General features: G+C 55.9%; 1 protein-coding gene across 1 annotated transcript in view; it reads left to right on the forward strand.

Moving 5' to 3' along the window:
* The first annotated feature begins 7,610 nt into the window (after positions 1-7,610).
* pcnx2 (pecanex 2) overlaps positions 7,611-24,005 on the forward strand; it is a 946,160-nt gene continuing 929,765 nt past the window's right edge. The window contains exon 1 of the mRNA XM_085996657.1: positions 7,611-8,097. Within this exon, the coding sequence (XP_085852783.1) occupies positions 7,945-8,097 (153 nt within the window). The 5' untranslated portion in view covers positions 7,611-7,944. The remainder of the gene's footprint in view (positions 8,098-24,005) is intronic.

The raw sequence follows: 24,005 nt of genomic DNA on the forward strand, positions 1-24,005 counted from the left end.
GAATGCACCTTGGTAAAGGCAGATCAGATAGTGAGCAGAATTGGCAAGGTTCATCCTGAGAGCGGTCTTGGCTTAAACCGTGACTGAGCAACGAGGGGACATCGGTACAAACCAGGAAAAGACAAGTTCGGGACTGATGGAAAGACAGACTTGAGTTTAACGTCTCATCTGAAAAACGGCACCCCCGACAGTGCTGCACTCCCACTGGGAGTGTCAGGCTGAATTATGTGCTCGGGTCTCTGGAGTGGGACTCGAACCCACAACCTTCTGACTCGATGTGTGAATGCTACCCACTGAGCCATGGCTGACACCTTTTGATGTCGGGAAGCACTTCCTCTCAGCGAGTGATCAGTGCATGGAATAGTCTTCTGGGTTGCAGGGGGGTGGGCCCTGGAACTATTTTCGAAGGCCCAACGTGATCCCACAGCCCCCTGACTCTCGACCCTGACCACCATTTTCAAAGGGATGTAAATCGAGGACCTGAATCTCCTCAGACTGTCCAATGCTGCATAACTGGAGATGTGGCGGGAACCCCGTTTATTGCATATGTGGGGGGGGGGGTTCCCCGAACCTGCGGAGAAATTATGGCCAAGGTAATTCAGAGCCCTGGCATTCTGACATCGTCCATGTTGGCATCTCTGGTACTGGGCAGGGTGAAAGATTGAATCAGCAGAGGTCAGCGGTAAAAGGTCAAGGGTGGTTGCATTTATAAAGGATAATCTGAATGGGAACGGGAGACTTCACAGCCTGGTACATTCAGTGAATGAGGACAATCCATTGATTGTTTTACTGCCGAGGCCCATCTAACCAGCCCTCCCAGTGAAGTCACACCGAGGCCTGTCCAACCAGCCCTCTATTGGAGTCGCATCCCAGAGAAAACATGTTTCTATTTTATAGCAAAACAAAATTCAGATTCTCTGGAACACAGATGCCCCTCTGCGCCCCGTGCCCTTGCGTCACACCCTCTCCACGTCCCCAGCCTTCCACGTCCGTCCCGTCCCCTCCCCGCCCTTCTGGTCTCCAATTTGCACCTTCTCCCCCCAGCTATAGCTGCCACATTCCCTGACTGGAAAAGATAAATAAGTCTTTTGTTTAACAATGTTTAGCTTTTCCTTTCCTATTCTCCTAAGTTTCTTTCCCTAAAGAAATATAAGACAAAGAGGGGGGTCTCCTCGATCACTGTTCCCAGCTCCAAGGCCAATACGTTGTCCAGTCTGTGCGAGACCACAAACCTCTCCTCTCCTCCCTGCTTGTTCGCACATCCTCCTTGAACACTGCAGCTTGCTGCCCTCTCATGGGTGCACAGTGATACCGCAGCATCCCAGCCATTTTGTCTAACTTCCACACCTTGCACATCACAACATACAGTACTTGCTTCGCCGCAAGATCAGATTAGCAGGGTAAATATTACAAACCAAAAATAGGCTGAAAATCAAACATAGGCCCCCTGACCAACACCAAGGTTGTAGCAGTGCTCCCCACAGGGAGAAATCGCAGTACAGATAGTTCCATCCTTTAAGGGTAGAAAGTAGATAAATATTTAAAGCTACAAAGCTATGGGGAGAGAGCAGGTCAGGGGGATTAGTTTAGGATTGATACAGAGCTATGGGGAGAGAGCGGGTCAGGGGGATTAGTTTAGGATTGATACAGAGCTATGGGGAAGAGAGCAGGTCAGAGGGATTAGTTTGGGATTGATACAGAGCTATGGGGAGAGAGCGGGTCAGGGGGATTAGTTTGGGATTGATAGAGCTATGGGGAGAGAGTGGGTCAGGGGGATTAGTTTGGGATTGATACAGGCTATGGGGAGAGAGGTCAGGGGGATTAGTTTGGGATTGATACACAGCTATGGGGAGGGAGCGGGTCAGGGGGATTAGTTTGGGATTGATACAGAGCTATGGGGAGGGAGCGGGTCAGGGGGATTAGTTTGGGATTGATACAGAGCTATGGGGAGGGAGCGGGTCAGGGGGATTAGTTTGGGATTGATACAGAGCTATGGGGAGGGAGCGGGTCAGGGGGATTAGTTTCGGATTGATACAGGGCTATGGGGAGAGAGCAGGTCAGGGGCATTAGTTTGGGATTGATACAGGGCTATGGGGAGAGAGCAGGTCAGGGGCATTAGTTTGGGATTGAAACAGGCTATGGGGAGAGAGCGGGTCAGGGGGATTAGTTTGGGATTTAAGTTCCATAAAAGGAACCAACACAAAAGCAATGCTGAGTACCTAACGGAACTGCGCAAGCTATCGAAACACTGCCAGTTTGGAGCGGGACTAGCAGACACGTTAAGGGACAAGTTTGTGTGTGGGCTACAAAGTGAAGGAACCCAGAAACAGCTTCTATCAGAAAAGGACCTTACGCTGGACAAAGCTTTCAGTATGGCAGTATCACACGAAGCAGCCGCAAGGGGCGCTGCAGAGATACAACGGAGACCGCAAGAATATGGCACCAATGAAATGTCCTATGGAACAGGGAAGTGCTATCGCTGCGGCAGAACAACACATGACCAGAAAGATTGTTGGTTCAAGGACCAAGTGTGCAGACAGTGTGGGAAAGCAGGACACATAGCAAGAGTCTGCAGGTCTGGGAAGAAAACCAACAGTAAGAAATCTCCACAGGAGAAGTACAAAAAGGTACACCAGGTGATGGACAGTGGTTCAGACGAACAGAAAAGTGACACAGACTCCGGAAGCAAGGAGCTGGGTTGTCTGAAACTACATAAGGTAACCGAACTGGAGGATCACCAGACTATCTGGGTTACACTCAAGATAGACGGAGTCCAAGTGGAAATGGAATTGGACACAGGGTCAGCTTTAACAGTCATAAATCAAAGAGACTACAAGCGGCTATTTTCACACATACCCTTGAAAGCTACAGAGATTGTCTTGAAGATGTATACGGGGCAAAAAGTCTACCCCAAAGGAAAAATAAGGGTGAAAGTGACATATAAAGGCCAGGAAATACCTAAAATGGATATTTATGTATTGCCAAATGGAGGACCACCACTGCTAGGACGTGAATGGATCCGGAAGATACAATTAGATTGGCATTCCATATAGGCACTGAAGGTTGAGGCCAAAAAGGATGACGACGTCACACCTGGACGACTGTCAAAAATGCTAACTTACGCAAAAGAAGTGTTCCAGGAGGGACTAGGAACACTAAAAGGAATAACAGCAACGATTAAAATAAGAGGAAAATGCAAGCCCAAAGTTTCTGAAGGCCAGACCAGTGCCTTTTGCGATCAGACCAGCTGTTGAAGCAGAGCTGGAAGGGTTGGAACGTTCAGGAGTACTGTCCAAAGTGGACTGGAGTGAGTGGGCTACACCCATCGTTCCTGTAATAAAGAGGTCGTTGAGTAATACGCCTGGTGAACCAAAGAAGGTCCGCATCTGTGGGGATTTTAAGGTGACAGTGAACCCAGTCCTTCACACGGTGCAATATCCGCTTCCACGAATTGAGGATATTTTCGCCTCGCTATCTGGAGGTAAACACTTCACCAAAATTGATCTAGCCCAGGCGTACTTGCAAATGGAGGTAGAAGAAGCTTCAAAACATTACCTTACGATCAACACTCATAAAGGTCTCTATCAATACAACGGGCTGGTGTTTGGAGTAGCCTCGGCTCCGGCTATCTGGCAAAGGGCGATGGATCAGGTCCTGCAAGGGATTCCAGGGACCCAGTGTTATTTGGACGACATCTTGGTCACGGGCGAAAATGACGGTGATCACCTCGCCAACTTGGAGAAGGTGCTCACCAGATTAAAGGAGTATGGGCTACGAGCTAATCGCCACAAGTGCGAGTTTTTCCAGAAACAGATCTCGTATTGTGGCCACGTCATCGATGAAGAGGGGTTACATAAGTCCCCTGACAAGATTGAGGCAGTAGTCAAGGCTCCAGCACCGGAAAATGTGTCACAACTGAGGTCGTTCCTCGGGCTGGTAAACTATTACCACAAGTTCTTACCAAATTTGTCTACGGTATTACACCCGCTGAACACCCTACTGCAAACAGGGGTACCATGGAAGTGGGATGACGAACGTAGACGAGCTTTCCAGAAGTGTAAAGAATTGATCACATCAAAAGAGGTGTTTGCCCATTTCAACCCAGCACTACCAATTCGTTTGGCTCGGTATTGGAGCGGTGCTGTCGCACAAATTCCCAGATGGGTTGGAGAGGCCAGTAGCCTTTGCGTCTCGGTCACTAACCTCAGCCGAGCGCAACTACGCCCAGATTGACAGGGAGGCCCTCAGCCTAGTATGGGGAGTAAAAAAATTCAACCACTATCTGCATGGGCAGAAGTTCACCTTGCTGACTGACCACCAACCAATTGTCTCCATCTTTAATCCTAAGAAGGGCGTTCCAGTGATGACTGCACAGCGGTTACAAAGATGGTCCCTGTTTCTAGGGGCGACTCAATATGAAATAGAATATAAAGGCACGAAACAGCATGGGAACGCTGATGGGCTATCGCGCCTGCCACTGCCTACTGTAGAGGAAGCACCAGCAGTGGACCCTATCGAGATATTTTATTCGTCAATAATTGAACGATTGCCAGTAACAAACGCGGATATAGAGAAAGAGACCCGCAATGATCTGACGCTGTCACGGGTATATGAATTGACGGTGAGGGGATGGCCAACACATGGCGACTCACTGTTGCCAGCATTCTCATCCAGAAGAGAACAGCTGTCAGTATGCCAGGGGACAGTGATGTGTGGATCCAGAGTGGTGATTCCACCCAAGTTAAGGGAGAGAGTGCTAAATGAGCTACATGAAGGTCATCTGGGGGGAGTGAAAATGAAAAGCCTTGCTAGGGCTTATGTGTGGTGGCCGGGAATCGATCAACAAATCGAAGACCTAACTAAGAGCTGCTTAGGATGCCAGAAGGTCCAAAATGCACCACCACATGCCCCTCTACACCCATGGGAGTGACCCTCCTCTCCATGGCAACAGGTGCATATTGATTTTGCTGGTCCATTCATGGACTCAATGTTCTTAATAGCAGTGGATGCTCATTCAAAGTGGCCTGAGGTGATAAAAATGTCTTCAACCACTACAGAGAAAACGATTGCAGTCCTACGCAGAAACGGTTTGCCAGAGCAGATTTGTTCTGATAATGGACCACAGTTTGTGTCCGACGAGTCCCAAAAATTCATGAAAAGGAATGGGGTAAGGCATTACACATCTGCCCTGTATCATCCAGCCACAAATGGATTGGCCGAGAGGTTCGTACAAACCTTTAAGAAGGCGATAAAGGCCATGTGCGACCATGAAATTCCACTACAGCATAAGATGGACAATTTCTTATTAGCCTACCGAAACGCGACACATGCAGTTACCAACCAGACCCCGGCCATGATGTTCTTTAACCGAAGGTTGAGATCTCGTCTGGACTTGCTCAGACCAAATGTGCGAAGAAATGTTGAGGACAAACAATTCCAGCACATCAATGAGAAGCCGACAAGGAGCTTCAATGTAGGGCAACCAGTCTTGGGCCGTGACTATCGAACAGAGAAGTGGCAACCTGGAACGATATGTACAAGGCAGGGGCCATTAATGTACACAGTGGATGTCGGGGAGAACATTGTGAGACACCACGTCGATCAGATCTTAGCGTCGCAGGAACGCGTCAACCCCATGTCTCGAGTACCTGGGGATGAACCCGACATACCGGTAGCATCTACTTCAGACCCAGTAGCAGTGGAACCCGATGAAAAGGGGTCAGAATCGCCTCTGCACCAAGAACAAGAACCTCTGGAAAGGTGCTATCCCGAAAAGGGTCAGGAAGCCGCCCCAAAGACTGAATCTATAAATGGACTTTTGTTGTTTAATGTACATGTTGAAATGTTAATTGTTATTTGAATATTAGGGGTATTACTAATCTAAAAGGGGAGGAATTGTAGTGTATGTGCCTTTAAGTCAGAACTACTTTTACAGCTCCTGTATACTGTAGTACCGGCAGTGACCACACCGGTATATAAGCTTTGCGCATGCCTCTGTACCCCCAGTCTAGAGACTACCCTCCTCCAGTAAAGACCTGTTATTTGTTAATGTACAGCATCCGTGTGATTATTTAATAATAGCATATCCACTGAACCACGGATTCAACAATTACAACCACTGTTTCGGGGCCTATAAACAACTCCCACCAATGTTTTCTACCCCATGCTGTTTCTTAGCTCCACCCAAACTGATTCTTCTACTTTATTTTCGGAACTAAGATCCTTTCTCTCTACTGTCTTTATCCCATCCTTTATCATCACCCGAGAGGGCAGACAGGACCTCAGTTTAACGTCATCGCCAAAAGTACTCCTCCAGTATTGCACTGGGAATGTCAGCCTAGATTTGGGGCTGAAGTGAGAGTTTGGGTGTGTGAATGAGAGCGAGTGTGTGGGAGGGGGACTGTGAAACTGTCAGAGGTAATATTTATGTGATCAGTTGGAGCGATACAGGTTGCAAACCTGGTTCAAAAGATCCAGGAGTGACATTAATCCACACAGAACTAACTAGAGGCTGAAGGAGAGTCCATAAAACCCAGAAGAGTACCTGAGGGCTGGGGGGAATCCTGTTGCTTGCTGTGGTCACCTGCCCGGAGTGAACTCTTGTGCTCACTGTTCTCCCCAGCCTGGGGGTGAACCCCAGTGGTTGCTAATTTCCCCTCCCTGGTGGGAACACCAGCTGCAGGTTGACCTCCCGGGCCTGGGGCGAACCATGGCACATAATGCTCGCCCAGGCCTGGGCGGAACCCCAGTAATCACTGTTCTCCCGGGGCCCAGGGGGAACCCCAGTAATCGCTGCTGTCCCGGGGCCTAGGGGGAACCCCAGTAATCGCTGCTCTCCCGGGCCCAGGGAGAACCCCAGTAATCACTGCTTAAGGGCCTGGGGGGGGAACCTCGGTACACGCTGTTCTATAGGGCCTGGGGGGGAACCTCGGTACACGCTGTTCTATAGGGCCTGGGGGGAACCCCAGTAAGCGCTGCTGTCCCAGGCCTGGGGCGAGTCATGGTACATAATGCTCCCCCGGGCCGGGGGAGAACCCCGGTACACGCTGCTGTCCCGGGCCTGGGGGTAACCCCAGTAAGCGCTGCTGTCCCAGGCCTGGGGCGAGTCATGGTACATAATGCTCCCCCGGGCCTGGGGAGAACCCCGGTACACGCTGCTGTCCCGGGCCTGTGGAGAATTCCGGGACAAGCTGCTGTCCCGGGCCTGTGGAGAACCCCGCGACACGCTGCCCTCCCGGGCCTGGGGGGAACTCCGCGACACGCTGCCCTCCCGGGCCTGGGGGGAACCCCGCGACACGCTGCCCTCCCGGGCCTGGGGGGAACCCCGCGACACGCTGCCCTCCCGGGCCTGGGGGGAACCCCGCGACCCGCTGCCTTCCCGGGCCTGGGGGGAACCCCGCGACACGCTGCCCTCCGGGGCCTGGGGGGAACCCCGCGACACGCTGCCCTCCCGGGCCTGGGGGGAACCCCGCGACACGCTGCCCTCCCGGGCCTGGGGGGAACCCCGCGACACGCTGCCCTCCCGGGCCTGGGGGGAACCCCGCGACACGCTGCCCTCCCGGGCCTGGGGGGAACCCCGCGACACGCTGCCCTCCCGGGCCTGGGGGGAACCCCGCGACACGCTGCCCTCCCGGGCCTGGGGGGAACCCCGCGACACGCTGCCCTCCCGGGCCTGGGGGGAACCCCGCGACACGCTGCCCTCCCGGGCCTGGGGGGAACCCCGCGACACGCTGCCCTCCCGGGCCTGGGGGGAACCTCGGGACACGCTGCCCTCCCGGGCCTGGGGGGAACCCCGCGACACGCTGCCCTCCCGGGCCTGGGGAGAACCCCGCCCACCTGCGGCCAAGAGGATGATGGGAAGGGAGAACAGAGCGAGCAAGATGGCGACGGGCGGCCGCGGACTGTGACCAGGGAGCAGGAGCGGGCCTGAGGGGAGAGTCCGGCATGGGCTGGCAGTTAATCAGCCTCCTCCGGCGGAGGGTGTGGGCGGCGCTGACCGGCGGCTGTTACTTGGAGCCCCAGCAGAGCGGCTTCTCTAATATCTTCCATCTTTACCTGTGGATAGCACTGCTCGGAGCCCCGTTTGTGCTGCACCTGGTGAGTGATGGTGGCGGGGCGAGACGAAGTAGGCACAGCCCGAGGGGGCGGGGCGATGGGGGGGGCCGAGGGGGGGGGTGGTGGTGGAGAGGGGTTGGTCTCGGGGGGGTGGGGGAGAGGGGTTGGTCTCGGGGGGGTGGGGGAGAGGGGTTGGTCTCGGGGGGGTGGGGGAGAGGGGTTGGTCTCGGGGGGGTGGGGGAGAGGGGTTGGCCTCGGGGGGGTTGGCCTCGGGGGGGTGGGGGAGAGGGGTTGGTCTCGGGGGGGTGGGGGAGAGGGGTTGGTCTCGGGGGGGTGGGGGAGAGGGGTTGGTCTCGGGGGGGTGGGGGAGAGGGGTTGGTCTCGGGGGGGTGGGGGAGAGGGGTTGGTCTCGGGGGGGTGGGGGAGAGGGGTTGGTCTCGGGGGGGTGGGGGAGAGGGGTTGGTCTCGGGGGGGTGGGGGAGAGGGGTTGGTCTCGGGGGGGTGGGGGAGAGGGGTTGGTCTCGGGGGGGTGGGGGAGAGGGGTTGGTCTCGGGGGGGTGGGGGAGAGGGGTTGGTCTCGGGGGGGTGGGGGAGAGGGGTTGGTCTCGGGGGGGTGGGGGAGAGGGGTTGGTCTCGGGGGGGTGGGGGAGAGGGGTTGGTCTCGGGGGGGTGGGGGAGAGGGGTTGGTCTCGGGGGGGTGGGGGAGAGGGGTTGGTCTCGGGGGGGTGGGGGAGAGGGGTTGGTCTCGGGGGGGTGGGGGAGAGGGGTTGGTCTCGGGGGGGTGGGGGAGAGGGGTTGGTCTCGGGGGGGTGGGGGAGAGGGGTTGGTCTCGGGGGGGTGGGGGAGAGGGGTTGGTCTCGGGGGGGTGGGGGAGAGGGGTTGGTCTCGGGGGGGTGGGGGAGAGGGGTTGGTCTCGGGGGGGTGGGGGAGAGGGGTTGGTCTCGGGGGGGTGGGGGAGAGGGGTTGGTCTCGGGGGGGTGGGGGAGAGGGGTTGGTCTCGGGGGGGTGGGGGAGAGGGGTTGGTCTCGGGGGGGTGGGGGAGAGGGGTTGGTCTCGGGGGGGTGGGGGAGAGGGGTTGGTCTCGGGGGGGTGGGGGAGAGGGGTTGGTCTCGGGGGGGTGGGGGAGAGGGGTTGGTCTCGGGGGGGTGGGGGAGAGGGGTTGGTCTCGGGGGGGTGGGGGAGAGGGGTTGGTCTCGGGGGGGTGGGGGAGAGGGGTTGGTCTCGGGGGGGTGGGGGAGAGGGGTTGGTCTCGGGGGGGTGGGGGAGAGGGGTTGGTCTCGGGGGGGTGGGGGAGAGGGGTTGGTCTCGGGGGGGTGGGGGAGAGGGGTTGGTCTCGGGGGGGTGGGGGAGAGGGGTTGGTCTCGGGGGGGTGGGGGAGAGGGGTTGGTCTCGGGGGGGTGGGGGAGAGGGGTTGGTCTCGGGGGGGTGGGGGAGAGGGGTTGGTCTCGGGGGGGTGGGGGAGAGGGGTTGGTCTCGGGGGGGTGGGGGAGAGGGGTTGGTCTCGGGGGGGTGGGGGAGAGGGGTTGGTCTCGGGGGGGTGGGGGAGAGGGGTTGGTCTCGGGGGGGTGGGGGAGAGGGGTTGGTCTCGGGGGGGTGGGGGAGAGGGGTTGGTCTCGGGGGGGTGGGGGAGAGGGGTTGGTCTCGGGGGGGTGGGGGAGAGGGGTTGGTCTCGGGGGGGTGGGGGAGAGGGGTTGGTCTCGGGGGGGTGGGGGAGAGGGGTTGGTCTCGGGGGGGTGGGGGAGAGGGGTTGGTCTCGGGGGGGTGGGGGAGAGGGGTTGGTCTCGGGGGGGTGGGGGAGAGGGGTTGGTCTCGGGGGGGTGGGGGAGAGGGGTTGGTCTCGGGGGGGTGGGGGAGAGGGGTTGGTCTCGGGGGGGTGGGGGAGAGGGGTTGGTCTCGGGGGGGTGGGGGAGAGGGGTTGGTCTCGGGGGGGTGGGGGAGAGGGGTTGGTCTCGGGGGGGTGGGGGAGAGGGGTTGGTCTCGGGGGGGTGGGGGAGAGGGGTTGGTCTCGGGGGGGTGGGGGAGAGGGGTTGGTCTCGGGGGGGTGGGGGAGAGGGGTTGGTCTCGGGGGGGTGGGGGAGAGGGGTTGGTCTCGGGGGGGTGGGGGAGAGGGGTTGGTCTCGGGGGGGTGGGGGAGAGGGGTTGGTCTCGGGGGGGTGGGGGAGAGGGGTTGGTCTCGGGGGGGTGGGGGAGAGGGGTTGGTCTCGGGGGGGTGGGGGAGAGGGGTTGGTCTCGGGGGGGTGGGGGAGAGGGGTTGGTCTCGGGGGGGTGGGGGAGAGGGGTTGGTCTCGGGGGGGTGGGGGAGAGGGGTTGGTCTCGGGGGGGTGGGGGAGAGGGGTTGGTCTCGGGGGGGTGGGGGAGAGGGGTTGGTCTCGGGGGGGTGGGGGAGAGGGGTTGGTCTCGGGGGGGTGGGGGAGAGGGGTTGGTCTCGGGGGGGTGGGGGAGAGGGGTTGGTCTCGGGGGGGTGGGGGAGAGGGGTTGGTCTCGGGGGGGTGGGGGAGAGGGGTTGGTCTCGGGGGGGTGGGGGAGAGGGGTTGGTCTCGGGGGGGTGGGGGAGAGGGGGTTGGTCTCGGGGGGGTGGGGGAGAGGGGTTGGTCTCGGGGGGGTGGGGGAGAGGGGTTGGTCTCGGGGGGGTGGGGGAGAGGGGTTGGTCTCGGGGGGGTGGGGGAGAGGGGTTGGTCTCGGGGGGGTGGGGGAGAGGGGTTGGTCTCGGGGGGGTGGGGGAGAGGGGTTGGTCTCGGGGGGGTGGGGGAGAGGGGTTGGTCTCGGGGGGGTGGGGGAGAGGGGTTGGTCTCGGGGGGGTGGGGGAGAGGGGTTGGTCTCGGGGGGGTGGGGGAGAGGGGTTGGTCTCGGGGGGGTGGGGGAGAGGGGTTGGTCTCGGGGGGGTGGGGGAGAGGGGTTGGTCTCGGGGGGGGTGGGGGAGAGGGGTTGGTCTCGGGGGGGTGGGGGAGAGGGGTTGGTCTCGGGGGGGTGGGGGAGAGGGGTTGGTCTCGGGGGGGTGGGGGAGAGGGGTTGGTCTCGGGGGGGTGGGGGAGAGGGGTTGGTCTCGGGGGGGTGGGGGAGAGGGGTTGGTCTCGGGGGGGTGGGGGAGAGGGGTTGGTCTCGGGGGGGTGGGGGAGAGGGGTTGGTCTCGGGGGGGTGGGGGAGAGGGGTTGGTCTCGGGGGGGTGGGGGAGAGGGGTTGGTCTCGGGGGGGTGGGGGAGAGGGGTTGGTCTCGGGGGGGTGGGGGAGAGGGGTTGGTCTCGGGGGGGGTGGGGGAGAGGGGTTGGTCTCGGGGGGGTGGGGGAGAGGGGTTGGTCTCGGGGGGGTGGGGGAGAGGGGTTGGTCTCGGGGGGGTGGGGGAGAGGGGTTGGTCTCGGGGGGGTGGGGGAGAGGGGTTGGTCTCGGGGGGGTGGGGGAGAGGGGTTGGTCTCGGGGGGGGGGGGAGAGGGGTTGGTCTCGGGGGGGGGGGGGAGAGGGGTTGGTCTCGGGGGGGGGGGAGAGGGGTTGGTCTCGGGGGGGTGGGGGAGAGGGGTTGGTCTCGGGGGGGGTGGGGGAGAGGGGTTGGTCTCGGGGGGGGTGGGGGAGAGGGGTTGGTCTCGGGGGGGTGGGGGAGAGGGGTTGGTCTCGGGGGGGGTGGGGGAGAGGGGTTGGTCTCGGGGGGGGTGGGGGAGAGGGGTTGGTCTCGGGGGGGTGGGGGGAGAGGGGTTGGTCTCGGGGGGGGTGGGGGAGAGGGGTTGGTCTCGGGGGGGTGGGGGAGAGGGGTTGGTCTCGGGGGGGTGGGGGAGAGGGGTTGGTCTCGGGGGGGGGGGGAGAGGGGTTGGTCTCGGGGGGGGGGGAGAGGGGTTGGTCTCGGGGGGGGGGGGAGAGGGGTTGGTCTCGGGGGGGGGTGGGGGGGGAGAGGGGTTGGTCTCGGGGGGGGGGTGGGGGGGGGAGAGGGGTTGGTCTCGGGGGGGGGGGTGGGGGGGAGAGGGGTTGGTCTCGGGGGGGGGGGGTGGGCGAGAGGGGTTGGTCTCGGGGGGGGGGTGGGGGAGAGGGGTTGGTCTCGGGGGGGGGGTGGGGGAGAGGGGTTGGTCTCGGGGGGGGGGGGTGGGGGAGAGGGGTTGGTCTCGGGGGGGGGGGGTGGGGGAGAGGGGTTGGTCTCGGGGGGGGGGGGGGAGAGGGGTTGGTCTCGGGGGGGGGGGGGGGGGGAGAGGGGTTGGTCTCGGGGGGGGTGGTGGGGGAGAGGGGTTGGTCTCGGGGGGGGGGTTGGGGGAGAGGGGTTGGTCTCGGGGGGGGGGGGGTGGGGGAGAGGGGTTGGTCTCGGGGGGGGGGGGGAGAGGGGTTGGTCTCGGGGGGGGGGTGGGGGAAAGGGGTTGGTCTCGGGGGGGGGTGGGGGAGAGGGGCTGGTCTCGGGGGGGTGCAGAGGGGCTGGTCTCGGGTGGGGGAGACGGGCTGGTCTCGGGGGGGTGGGGAGAGGGGCTGGTCTTGGGGGGCCAGAGGGGCTGGTCTCGGGGGGGGGGGAGGAGATGGGCTGGTCTCGGGGTGGGGAGAGGGGCTGGCCGGGGGGGGGGGAGAGGGGCTGGTCTTGGGTGGGGGGGGGGTGATGTTCCCGGGGTGGGGGGGTTGGGGCTGGTCCCAGGGGGGCGGGGAGAGCGGCTGGTCTCGGTGGGGCGGGGAGGGGGCTGGTCTTGGGGGGACGGGGGAGGGGTGCTGGTCTCGGGACGGGGGAGGGGGGCGAGGGGCTGGTCTCGGGGCGGGGGGGGGAGAGGGGCTGGTCTCGGGGCGGGGGGGGAGAGGGGCTGGTCTCGGGGCGGGGGGGGGAGAGGGGCTGGTCTCGGGGTCGGGGGGGGAGAGGGGCTGGACCCGGGTGGGAGGGGGAGAGGGGCTGGTCTCAGCAGGGGGGAGAGGCGGGGGAGAGGGGCTGGTCTCGGGGGGCGGGGGGGGGAGAGGGGCTGGTCTTGGGGGGAGGGGGGTGGAGAGGGGCTGGTGTCGGGAGGTGGGGTGGGGGAGAGGGGCTGGTCCCGGGTAGGAGGGGGAGAGGGGCTGGTCCCGTGCGGGAGAGGGGGCGGGGAATCGGGGCGGAGAGAGGGGGGAGGGAGAGGGGGCGGGGAGCTGGGGGTGGGGAAGAGGGGGCAGGGCCCGGGGGGAAGAGTGTGGGGGGAGGAGGTGGGCTTGGGAGGAAGAGAGATGGGGGGTGAGGGTGCGGGACCCGGGGTGGGGTGAGATTGGGGCGGGGCCTGGGGGGGAAGGGAGAGGGGGCGGGGCCCAGGGGGAGGAGAGACGGGGAGTGAGAAGGGGCGGGGACCGGGGGGGGGAGAGTGGGTGGGGGAGAGAAGGGGCGGGGCTAGGAGGGGACGGGGATGGGGCCCGGGGTGGGGGGCGGGGAGGAGAGAGAGAGGGGTGGGGAGAAAGAGGGGGGGTAGAGAGACGGGGGCCCTGGCGGGGGGAGTGAGTGAGAGAGAGAGGGGGTGGGGGAAAGAGGGGGCGGGGCCTGGGGGGGGGAGAGAGGGGGCGGGGCCCAGGGGGGGAGAGGGATGTGGGGTGGGGCAGGGCCTGGGGGAGAGAGAGAGGGGGCGGGCCCGGGGGGGGAGAGGAGAGGGGGCGGTGCCCGGGGGGGAGGAGGGGGGGAGAGGGGGGTGGGGAACCGAGAGGGGAAGAGAGTGGTGGGTAGGAGAGAGGGGGTGGAGAGAGAGAGAAGGCGGGGCCAATGGACAGAGGGGGCGTGTCCAGGGGACAGGGGGCGGGGCCCGGGGGGGAGAGAAAGTGGGGCGAGGGATAGAGGGGGTGGGCTTGGGGGGGAAGAGAGATGGGGAGAGGGTGAGGGTGCAGGGCCCGGGGTGGTGGGGGGAGAGGGCGGGGGGAGGGGGGTGGGGTGAGAGGAGGCAGGGAACCGGTGCGGGGAGTTTACATAAATGAATTGGCAAAACTACTTGAACAATCTACAGCACCCGGCCTCACCCTATATGAATTCAAGGTTAAATTCCTCCTCTATGCAGACGACCTGGTTCTCTGCTGTCACCAACTAAGGAGGGTCTGCAGCAGAACCTGGATCTGCTGGAGTCGTACTGCCAGACTTGGGCCCTGACAATAAATCCCCAAAAAACCAAAGTCCTTGTGTTCCAGCAAAGATCCAGACATCAGGGACCCAAAATAAATTTCACACTAGGAACAACCAAAATTGAACAAACCACTAACTACACATACTTGGGCTTAAAAATCAGTTCTACGGGAAACTTCAAACTGGCTGTGAATGAACTGAAAGAGAAAGCAAGAAGGGCTTTCTATGCCATTAAAAAATCAATCCAAATGGAAATCCCAATTAGCATTTGGCTAAAAATTTTCAAATCAGTAATTGAACCAATTGCACTCTATGGCAGTGAGGTATGGGGACCGCTAACACAACAAGAATTTGCAAAATGGGACAAACACCCAATTGAGATCCTACATGCAGAATTCTGTAAAAGTATCTTCCGGACTCAAAGGAAAACAGTAAACAATGCATGCAGGGCGGAACTAGGCCAATATCCATTAATAATCACTATCCAAAAAAGAGCCACCAAATTTTGGAATCACCTACAAATGAGCAACCCCCAATGCTATCACTACGACGCCCTGAAATGCCAAGAGCTGACCATGAAGAAGAATACCCTCAGTCAACTAGTCCTGGGACTCAGTGAAGTAACTGCTAACACTACTAACAATAACCAGCCCCAGGACAGTGACATCGTAACACAAAGAATTCGACCCAACACAATCGTCGCTAAGCAAAAGGAAAAATATCTGACATATTGGGCAGAAACAACAAAAACCCAAAGCAAACTCAATTGCTACTTGGCCCTAAACAGACAATACAACATGGCTGAGTACCTGACCATGGTAAAGGATAACAAACTGAGAAAAACCCTGACAAGGTACAGACTTAGCGAACATAGCCTAGCGATCGAAAAAGGCAGACCAGGCTGCCAAGAGAGGACAGGATATGCTCTCACTGCAGTCAGGGAGTAGTGGAGACAGAGATGCACTTCCTCACAGCCTGTGGAAAATATCAGGGCATCAGGGAGAATTTCTACCAAAAATTCTCACAAATATGCCCTGAATTCAGAAATCTGAATGACGACCAAAAACTCCCATACCTACGGGGGGAGGAGAGAAGCTGTGTAGCACTGGCGGCACACTATGTTACAGCTTGCCATGAACAGAGGGACAACCAGTAAACCTAAGAAAAGAGTATATATAAATAATGCGAATGTATATTTATACACTCAGGGATATACCTGTTTATACACTGTATGAATAGAACTGCGTTTATGTGTTCAACCATAAATGTATTTTGATGCTTTGGCAACATAAGATGTACCTTATCATGCCAATAAAGCGATTTGAATTTGAATTTGAATTTGAGTGGGTGGGACCCGGTGTGGTGGGGAGAGAGAGGAGACGGGGCCAAGAGACAGAGGGGTTGTGTCCAGGGGATGGGGCCCAGGGGAGAGAGAAAGTGGGGGGGAGAGAGGGGGCGGGCCCGGGGGAGGGGGGCTTGGGGGGAAGAAAGATGGGGGGTGAGGGTGAGGGTGCGGGGCCCGGGGTGGGCGGGAGAGAGGGGGGGGAAGGGAGATGGGGCAGGGCCCAGGGCAATGGAGAGAGGGGGCGGGGGCCGGGGGAGGAGAGACGGGGCGGGGGGGGAGAAGGTGCGTGGCCCTGGGGGGGAGGGAGAGGGGATGGGCCCTGGGGGGGGTGGGGGAGGGGGCCGGGCCCGGGGGGTGGGGAGAGAGAGAGGGGGTGGGGCCCGGGAGGAGGGAGAGTGGGCGGGGCCAGGGGGTGCGAGAGTGGGGGCGGGGCCCAGGGGAGGGGGGGGGCGAGGTGGCGAAGGGGCGGGAGAGTGGGCCGGGCCCGGGGGGGGCAGAGAGAGAGGGGGTGGGGCCCGGGAGGAGGGAGAGTGGGCGTGGGGCCCGGGAGGAGGGAGAGTGGGCGTGGGGCCCGGGAGGAGGGAGAGTGGGCGGGGCCCGGGAGGAGGGAGAGTGGGCGGGGCCAGGGGGTGCGAGAGTGGGGGCGGGGCCCAGGGGAGGGGGCGGGGTGAGGTGGCGAAGGGGCGGGAGAGTGGGGGACTGGGCCGGGCCCGGGGGGGGGGGCAGAGAGAGAGGGGGTGGGGCCCGGGAGGAGGGAGAGTGGGCGGGGCCAGTGGGTGCGAGAGAGGGGGCGGGAGAGTGGGGGAGTGGGCCGGGCCCGGGGGGTGGGGAGAGAGAGAGGGGGTGGGGCCCGGGAGGAGGGAGAGTGGGCGGGGCCAGGGGGTGCGAGAGTGGGGGCGGGGCCCAGGGGAGGGGGCGGGGCGAGGTGGAGAAGGGGCGGGAGAGTGGGGGAGGGGGCGGGAGAGTGGGGGAGGGGGAGTGGGCTGGGCCCGGGGGGGGGGGGGCAGAGAGAGAGGGGGTGGGGCCAGGGGGTAGAGAGCGGGGTGGGCCCGGGGCGGGGCGTGAGGGGGCTGGCCAAGAGAGATAGGCAGGCCAGGGGAGAGGGGCCGGGGTTGGGGTGGAGTCGGGAGCGGCATGAGTATGGGAGAAGGATTGGGGCTTGGGAGAGGGGAGGTGAGAAGTGGGGTGGAGCCAGCGGAAGAAGGGACAGGGTAATTATAATAAGGAAAGGATCATGTTAATGGGTGGGATCATGGAGAAGGGATGGGGTTAGGAGGGAATGGGGATGTAGAAACAGGAGGAGGCCATTCAGTCCCTCAAACCTGTTTTGCTGTTCATTGAGATAATGGCTGTTTTTTGGGGGAGAGAGTTCCACACATCTACCACCCTTTGCGTGAAGAAATGTTTCCTAACTTCTCCTCTGAATAGCCTGGCTCTGATTTTAAAGTTCTGTCCCCTTGTCCTAGACTCCCCAACATTCTCTATCTATCCTATCAATTCCTTTCAAAATCCTACAAATCTCAATCGAATCACCCCTTAACCGTCTATATTTCTGGGAATACAAGCCTAGTTTATGTAATCAGTCCTCATAATTTACACAGTACCCTGTACTCCAAATGTGGTCTAACCAGGGCTTTGTATAGCTGTAGCAAGATTTCCTCCCCTTTTATACTCTAGCCCTCTAGTTATTTAAAAAATACTCAGATCTATCCTTTTTTGGTTCAAAATGAATGACCTCACACTTAACTGCATTGAAATTCAGCTGCCTCAGTTTCACCCACTCACTTAATCTATCAATGTCTCTTTGTAATTTTAAGCTCCCATCTACTACTTACTATGCCACTAATCTTTGTGTAATCGGCAAACTTGGATACATGGCTCTCTATTTTGTTATCCAAGTCATTAATAAATATAGTGAATAGTTGAGGCCCCAGCACAGATCCTTGTGGGACACCACTAGTCACTTCCTTCCAATTCGAGTGCATACCCATTATCCCTACTCTCTGTCTTCTACCGCCTATCCAATCTCCTAACCAGGTTAATAATTTGCCTTCAATTCCATGAGCTTTAATTTCAGCTATTTACAATCTATATCAATGACTTAGATGAGAGGACTGAGTGTAATGTTTCCAAGTTTGCTGATGACACAAAGTTAGGTGGGAAAGTAAGCTGTGAGGAGGACACAAAGAGGCTGCAAAGGGATATAGACAGGTTAAGTGAGTGGGCAAGAACATGGCAGCTGGAATATAATGTGGAGAAGCGTGAAGTTAAACCACTTTGGTGGGATAAATAGAAAAGCAGAATATTTTTTAAATGGTGAGAGACTGTTGGTATTCAGAGGGACCTGGGTGTCCTTATACACAAATCACAGAAAGTTAACATGCAGGTACAGCAAGCAATTAGGAAAACAAATGGTATGTTAGCCTTTATTACAAAAGGATTGGAGTATAAGAGTAAAGAGGTCTTGCTACAATTATATAGGGCCCTGGTGAGACCACACCTGAAGCACTATGTACAGTTTTGGTCTTCTTACCTAAGGAAAGATATACTTGACTTAGAGGGAGTGCAACGAAGGTTCACTAGACTGATTCCTGGAATGAGGGGATTGTCCTATGAGGAGAGTTTGAGTAGACTAGGCCTATATTCCCTAGAGTTTAGACGAATGAGAGGTGATCTCATTGAAACATATAAAATTCTTAAGGGACTTGCAGGGTAGATACTGGGAGGATGTTTTCCCCTGGCTGGGGAGTCCAGAACTGGGGGGGTCACAGTCAGGATACGAGATTGGCCATCTAGGACTGAGATGAGCAGAAATTTCTTCATTCAAAGGGTTGTGAATCTTTGGAATTCTCTACCGCAGAGGACTGTGGAGGCTCAGTCATTGAATATATTCAAGACAGAGATCGATAGATTTTTGGATACTAAGGGACTCGAGGGATATGGGGATAGTGCAGGAAGGTGGAGTTGAGGTAGAAGATCAGGCATGATCTTATTGAATGGCGGAGCAGGCTTGAAGGGCCGAATGGCCTACTCCTACTCCTATTTCTTACATTCTTATGTTCTAACAGTCTCTTATGTGGAGCGTTATATAAACTATATCCATAGATATTCCCTGTCTACTATTTTAGTTACTTCCTCACAAAATCCAGTTAGGTTTGTTAGACATGACCTACTCTTTACAAATCCATGTTGGCTCTCTCTAATCAGCTCAAATTTCTCTACGTGCTCAGTCACTCTGTCCTTAATTATAGATTCCAATAACTTCCCCACAGCAGATGTTAGACTAACAGGTCTATAATTTCCTGGTTTCTCCCTCTCACCTTTCTTAAATAATGGAGTTACATTTGTAATTTTCCAATCTAAAGGGACAGTTCCTGAATCGAGAGAGTTTTGCAAGATTATGGCTAAAGCATCTGCAATTTCCTTACCTACTTTGAAAACTCTGGGGTGGGAACTATCAGGTCCTGGGGATTTATCAGTCATTAGTGCCATTACTTTTTCTAATACTGTTTTCTTGCTTACGTTAACTTTAGTGAGTTCCAGTCCTTGATTCATTATTAATTTCCCTGGAATGTCAGGTATATTATCCTCTTCCTCTACTGTGAAGCCTGACACACAGTAATTATTCAACAAGTCAGCCATTTCTTTATTTTCATTTGCCGTATTACCCCGTGGCTGTTTTATTTGGGAGGGGTTAGGGTGGGTATAGAAGGGGCGGGAAACAGAGGGTGGAGATGGGGATGGGTTAGAGGGTGAAGGAGAGGATGATAAAAGGGGTTTGGGAGGAAGAGAGATAGGGAAGAGGGCGAGAGGAGTTTAGGGGAGGAGGAATGGTGATGTTGGAGCAGAAGATGGATATAGGGGAGGGACCATGGGAGAGGAGAGGAGGGTTTTGTGAAGATTGGTAGAAAATGGCAGTCAGTTCATAGGGACATAGGAGCAGGAGCAGCCTGATCCGCCATTCAGTTAGATCCCGACTGGTGGGTAAATTGCACGTGTACAATTTTGCAAACATCAAATAGTTGCAAAATGCAGGAAAGCAATGGATTACACATACGAACATACGAAAATGTCAGATGGAAAAAGACCATGGATTTTAGCAATGGACTGTTTACTCCCTCGGTGCCATGTAGTCTCCTGGGAGAGGCGAAAAAGTAGATCAGGAACCCCAGGGAAGAGAAATCTGGAAAATTCCTCCCCGAACCCTCTATGCGATCGAGACTAGTCCAGGAGACCACATTGACTGTGACTTGCATCACTTGGTACCTGCCTCTGGTATGATGCGATCTCTGCACAGCTCTCTCTCGAAGGCGTAACAGACATAAGTGTGCATTGGTGTGTATTAGTGGGAAAATGGCGAGTCGAGGTAAAGAGAAATGGGGAGAAGCTCAAAGAAGAAAAGCTTCAAGGGCAAAGAGTTGGAATTAGTTGCAGAAACTTTTATCATTAAAATAAGACACTTGGGGCTAGAGAGGCATGTCTTGTTTTGGGAAGGGATTGCTGACATGTCTAATGCTCCTTCTGGAGTTGGACCTAGAAGCAGTGCAGAGGACGTTAGTGATGTTATGTGGCATGCTGAGGAAGCTTTGGCTGATATCGAGCACTTCTTGAAGGCTTCGGGGAGTGGTCAAGGAGCCAAGAATAGCCTGATGCTGATGGAGCAGACAGCTGCCAAGTCACTTCCACCAGAAGGAGTTGCTGGTGTGGATGTGATAAAGGTTGGTTGTGACAACACTGAAACAATATTGCCCCAGGGGAAATATTCATCCAACAAGTTCTGATTCTTCTGTCACTCCTCTTCCCTCACAATTTGTTTTGGGATATCTTTGTGCTTGAACAAGCAGGAGAGACTATACACATGAACAAAGTACATACAGTAGTTGCCACCCCAGATTACACTGCAGCCCATGTCGCTGTGAGGCTGAGGGGGCCATTTAATATAGTGAAGTACTGGCTCTTGACCGCTTCACTAAGTTAACAGTCACATATTTCCTATCTAACAGCACTGAGGGAGTACTGTTACCATAGGGACTGCAAAGGCCCAAGCAGAAGGCCCACCATCATTGAATGGCCTGATTCTGTGCTGTAATCTATGTCTCTATAAACTATTTTCTTCTGGAATCTTGAAATCCCTGGATTTTCAAGTTGGGATTTTTGAAATAGTTAAAATGACCACAATCCCCATATTTCTGGGATAGGCAATCACAGGAGTGCAGCAACAACAACAGCTTGCATTTATATAGTGCCTTTAACATAGTAAAACATCCCCAGGGCATTTTACGGGAGCGTAAATTAAAGAAAATTTGACACCGAGTCAAAGAAGGAGACATTAGGACAGGTGACCAAATGTGCGTCAACCTACTTTGCGTAGGACACCTGATAGAAGCAACTCAGCACCTGGTTTACACACAGCATTGAAGAGGAAAAAAGCGTAAAGTGGCAAGGAGACTTGTTTAAAACATGCGTGAGGTGCCAAAGGTGACTGTACACCGTGGCTTATCACAGACTCAGAAGGAATATGGGTAAAGTTGTGTATCATGGAAAAAACATAGTGTGAAGCTGTGAGCAACATTTGCACTTGCACACACGGGAAAATAGATTTGCATGCGCAGAAATAAAAATGGAACATTGCACCCACTGAGAAAACTACTGTCCTTGGAGTACTATTACATAGAAACATAGAAGATAGGAGCAGGAGTAGGCCATCTGTCCCTTGAACCTGTTCCGCCATTCAACGAGATCATGGCTGATCATCCAAATTCAGTACCCTGTCCCTGCTTTCTCCCCATATCACTTGATCCCTTTAGTCTTAAGAAATATATCTAACTCCTTCTTGAATATATTTAATAAGTTGGCCTCAACTGCCTCCTGTGGTAGAGAATTCCACAGGTTCACCACTCTCTGGGTGAAGAAATTCCTCCTCATCTCAGTCCTAAATGGCTTACCCCTTATCCTTAGACTGTGACCCCTGGTTCTGGACTCCCCCGTCATCGGGAACATCCTTCCTGCATCTAGTCTGTCTAGTCCTGTTAGAATTTTATAAGTTTCAATGATATCCCCTCTCATTCTTCTAAACTCTAGCGAATATAAGCCTAATCGACCCAATCTCTCTTCATACGTCATTCCTGCCATCCCAGGTATCAGTCTGGTGAATCTTCGCTGCACTCCCTCCATGGCAAGAACATCCTTCCTCAGATAAGGTGACCAAAACTGCACACAATACTCAAGGTGTGGTCTCACCAAGGCTCTGTATAACTGCAGCAAGACATCCTTGCTCCTGTACTCGAATCCTCTCGCTATGAAGGCCAACATACCATTTGCCTTCTTAACCGCCTGCTGCACCTGCATGCTTACCTTCAGCGACTGATGCACAAGGACACCCAGGTCTCGTTGCACTTCCCCTTTTCCCAATCTATTGCCATTCAGATAATAATCTGTCTTCCTGTTTTTGCCACCAGAGTGGATAACCTCGCATTTATCCACATTATACTGCATCTGCCATGCATCTGCCCAATCACCCAACCTGTCCAAATCATCATCCTCACAGCACACACGCCCACCCAGCTTTGTGCCGCCTACAAACTTGGAGATATTACATCTAGTTCCCTCGTCTAGATCATTAATATACATTGTGAATAGCTGGGGTCCTAGCACCGATCCCTGCGGTACCCCACTAGTCACTGCCTGCCACTCGGAAAAAGACCCGTTTATTCCAACTCTTTGCTTCCTATCTGCAAGGACATGTACAACATCTGTACTGATGTTAGTATATTGTGTACTGCAAAATTTGAGATAGAAATAGATTCACACATTAAATCATTGACGATTCAAGATTAGATTGGATGGATAGGTGGATAAAAGAAAAAGGGATGCAGGGATATGGGAACAGGGCGGTTAAATGTGATTAGGACAGTTTTCTCATATGGAGGATAAATACCAACACGGACTGGTTGGGCCGAATGGCCTGTTTCCGTGCGTAACTTCTCTGTATTTGTGTCCAAGTTAACACCACTCAGACAGATTTACAGAATAAATAGATTGCAAGAAGCTTGAATATCCTTGTGCGAAATGCATTGTTTTCCCCTCTAATACCAGAACGGAGAAGTTATACCTTTCAGGAAAGACGGAACAGGGAGGGGCTCTTTTCCCTAGAAAAGAGAAGACTGCGAGATGACCTGATAGAAGTGTTTAAAATTATGAAAGTTTGATAGGGTAGATGTAGAGAAGATGTTTCCACTTGTGGGGGAGACCAAAACTAGGGGCCATAAATATAAGATAGTCACTAATAAATCCAATGGGGAATTCAGGAAAACTTCTTTACCCAGAAAGTGGTGAGAATGTGTAACTGGCTACCACAGGGAGTAGTTGAGGCGAATAGCATAGATGCATTTAAGGGGAAGCTCGATAAACACATGAGGGAGAAAGGAAGGATATGCTGATAGGATTAGTTGAAGTATGGTGGAAAGCGTCTCGTGTGGAGCATAAACACCGGCATGGACCTGTTTGTCCGAATGGCCTGTTTCTGTGTTGTAAAATCTATGTAATAAATGTGATCAGGTAAGAACTGTTTTAGTGTATAAATATCCACCCTGAAGGAAGAGCAGTATGAAATACAGATCTAGGAGAGTATTCACACGCTGCTGCCCTTCCCCCGGGAGCTAAATGATTAAACGAGCTGTTCTGCGATACCACAAGGGAGAAAAAACTGAAAGCACATTTTCCATTTGTGTGCACACATGCTTCTTTTAATATAACATAAGCCAATGATTCAAATGGAGGGGGTAACACCAACAAAAAGTGTTTTCCTGCCACCAATTTCACTGGTGTAATTTCCTGCCACCAGTTTCACTGGTGTACTTTCCTGCCATCAATTTCACTGGTGTAATTTCCTGCCACCAGTTTCACTGGTGTAATTTCCTGCCACCAGTTTCACCGGTGTAATTTCCTGCCACCAGATTCACTGGTATAATTTCCTGCCACCAATTTCACTGGTGTAATTTCCTGTCACCAATTTCACTGGTTTAATTTCCTTCTCAAATGTCCTCCTTTCCCCCTATTCTGAGGGTAATGACTTGTGCTGCAGTTTAGCTCCATATCGTGTCAGTAATACTTCAGCCAAGGAGCGATTCATGTTACAGTGGGCTGTTCGACCAGTGAGGGTTATACCTCCTTAACCAGTGTCCTCACACAAGCGCTTGTGGCAGCTGTCACTGCATAGGAACATTAGGAACAGGAGCAGGCCCTTCAGCACCTTGAGCCTGTTCTGCCATTCTATTAGATCACAGCTGATCTGTACCACAACTCCATTTACCTGCCTTTGCTCCGTATCCCTTGATACCCTTACCCAACAAAAATCTATTGACCTCAGTCCTGACATTTTAATTGACCCCCAGCATCCACAGCTTTTTGAGAGAGAGAATTCCAGATTTCCAGTATCCTTTGCGTGAAAAGTGGTTCCTAATTTCACTCCTGAACAGCCTGGCTCTAATTTTAAGTCCGGATTCCCCCCACCAGAGGAAATAGCTTCCCTGTATCAACCCTATCGAATCCCTTTATCATTTTAAGCACCTCGATTAGATAACCCCTCAA

This window comes from Somniosus microcephalus, chromosome 9 (assembly GCF_052327205.1).
Source record: "Somniosus microcephalus isolate GS21.2 chromosome 9, FLI_Smic_1.0, whole genome shotgun sequence".
NCBI classification, from domain to species: domain Eukaryota; kingdom Metazoa; phylum Chordata; class Chondrichthyes; order Squaliformes; family Somniosidae; genus Somniosus; species Somniosus microcephalus.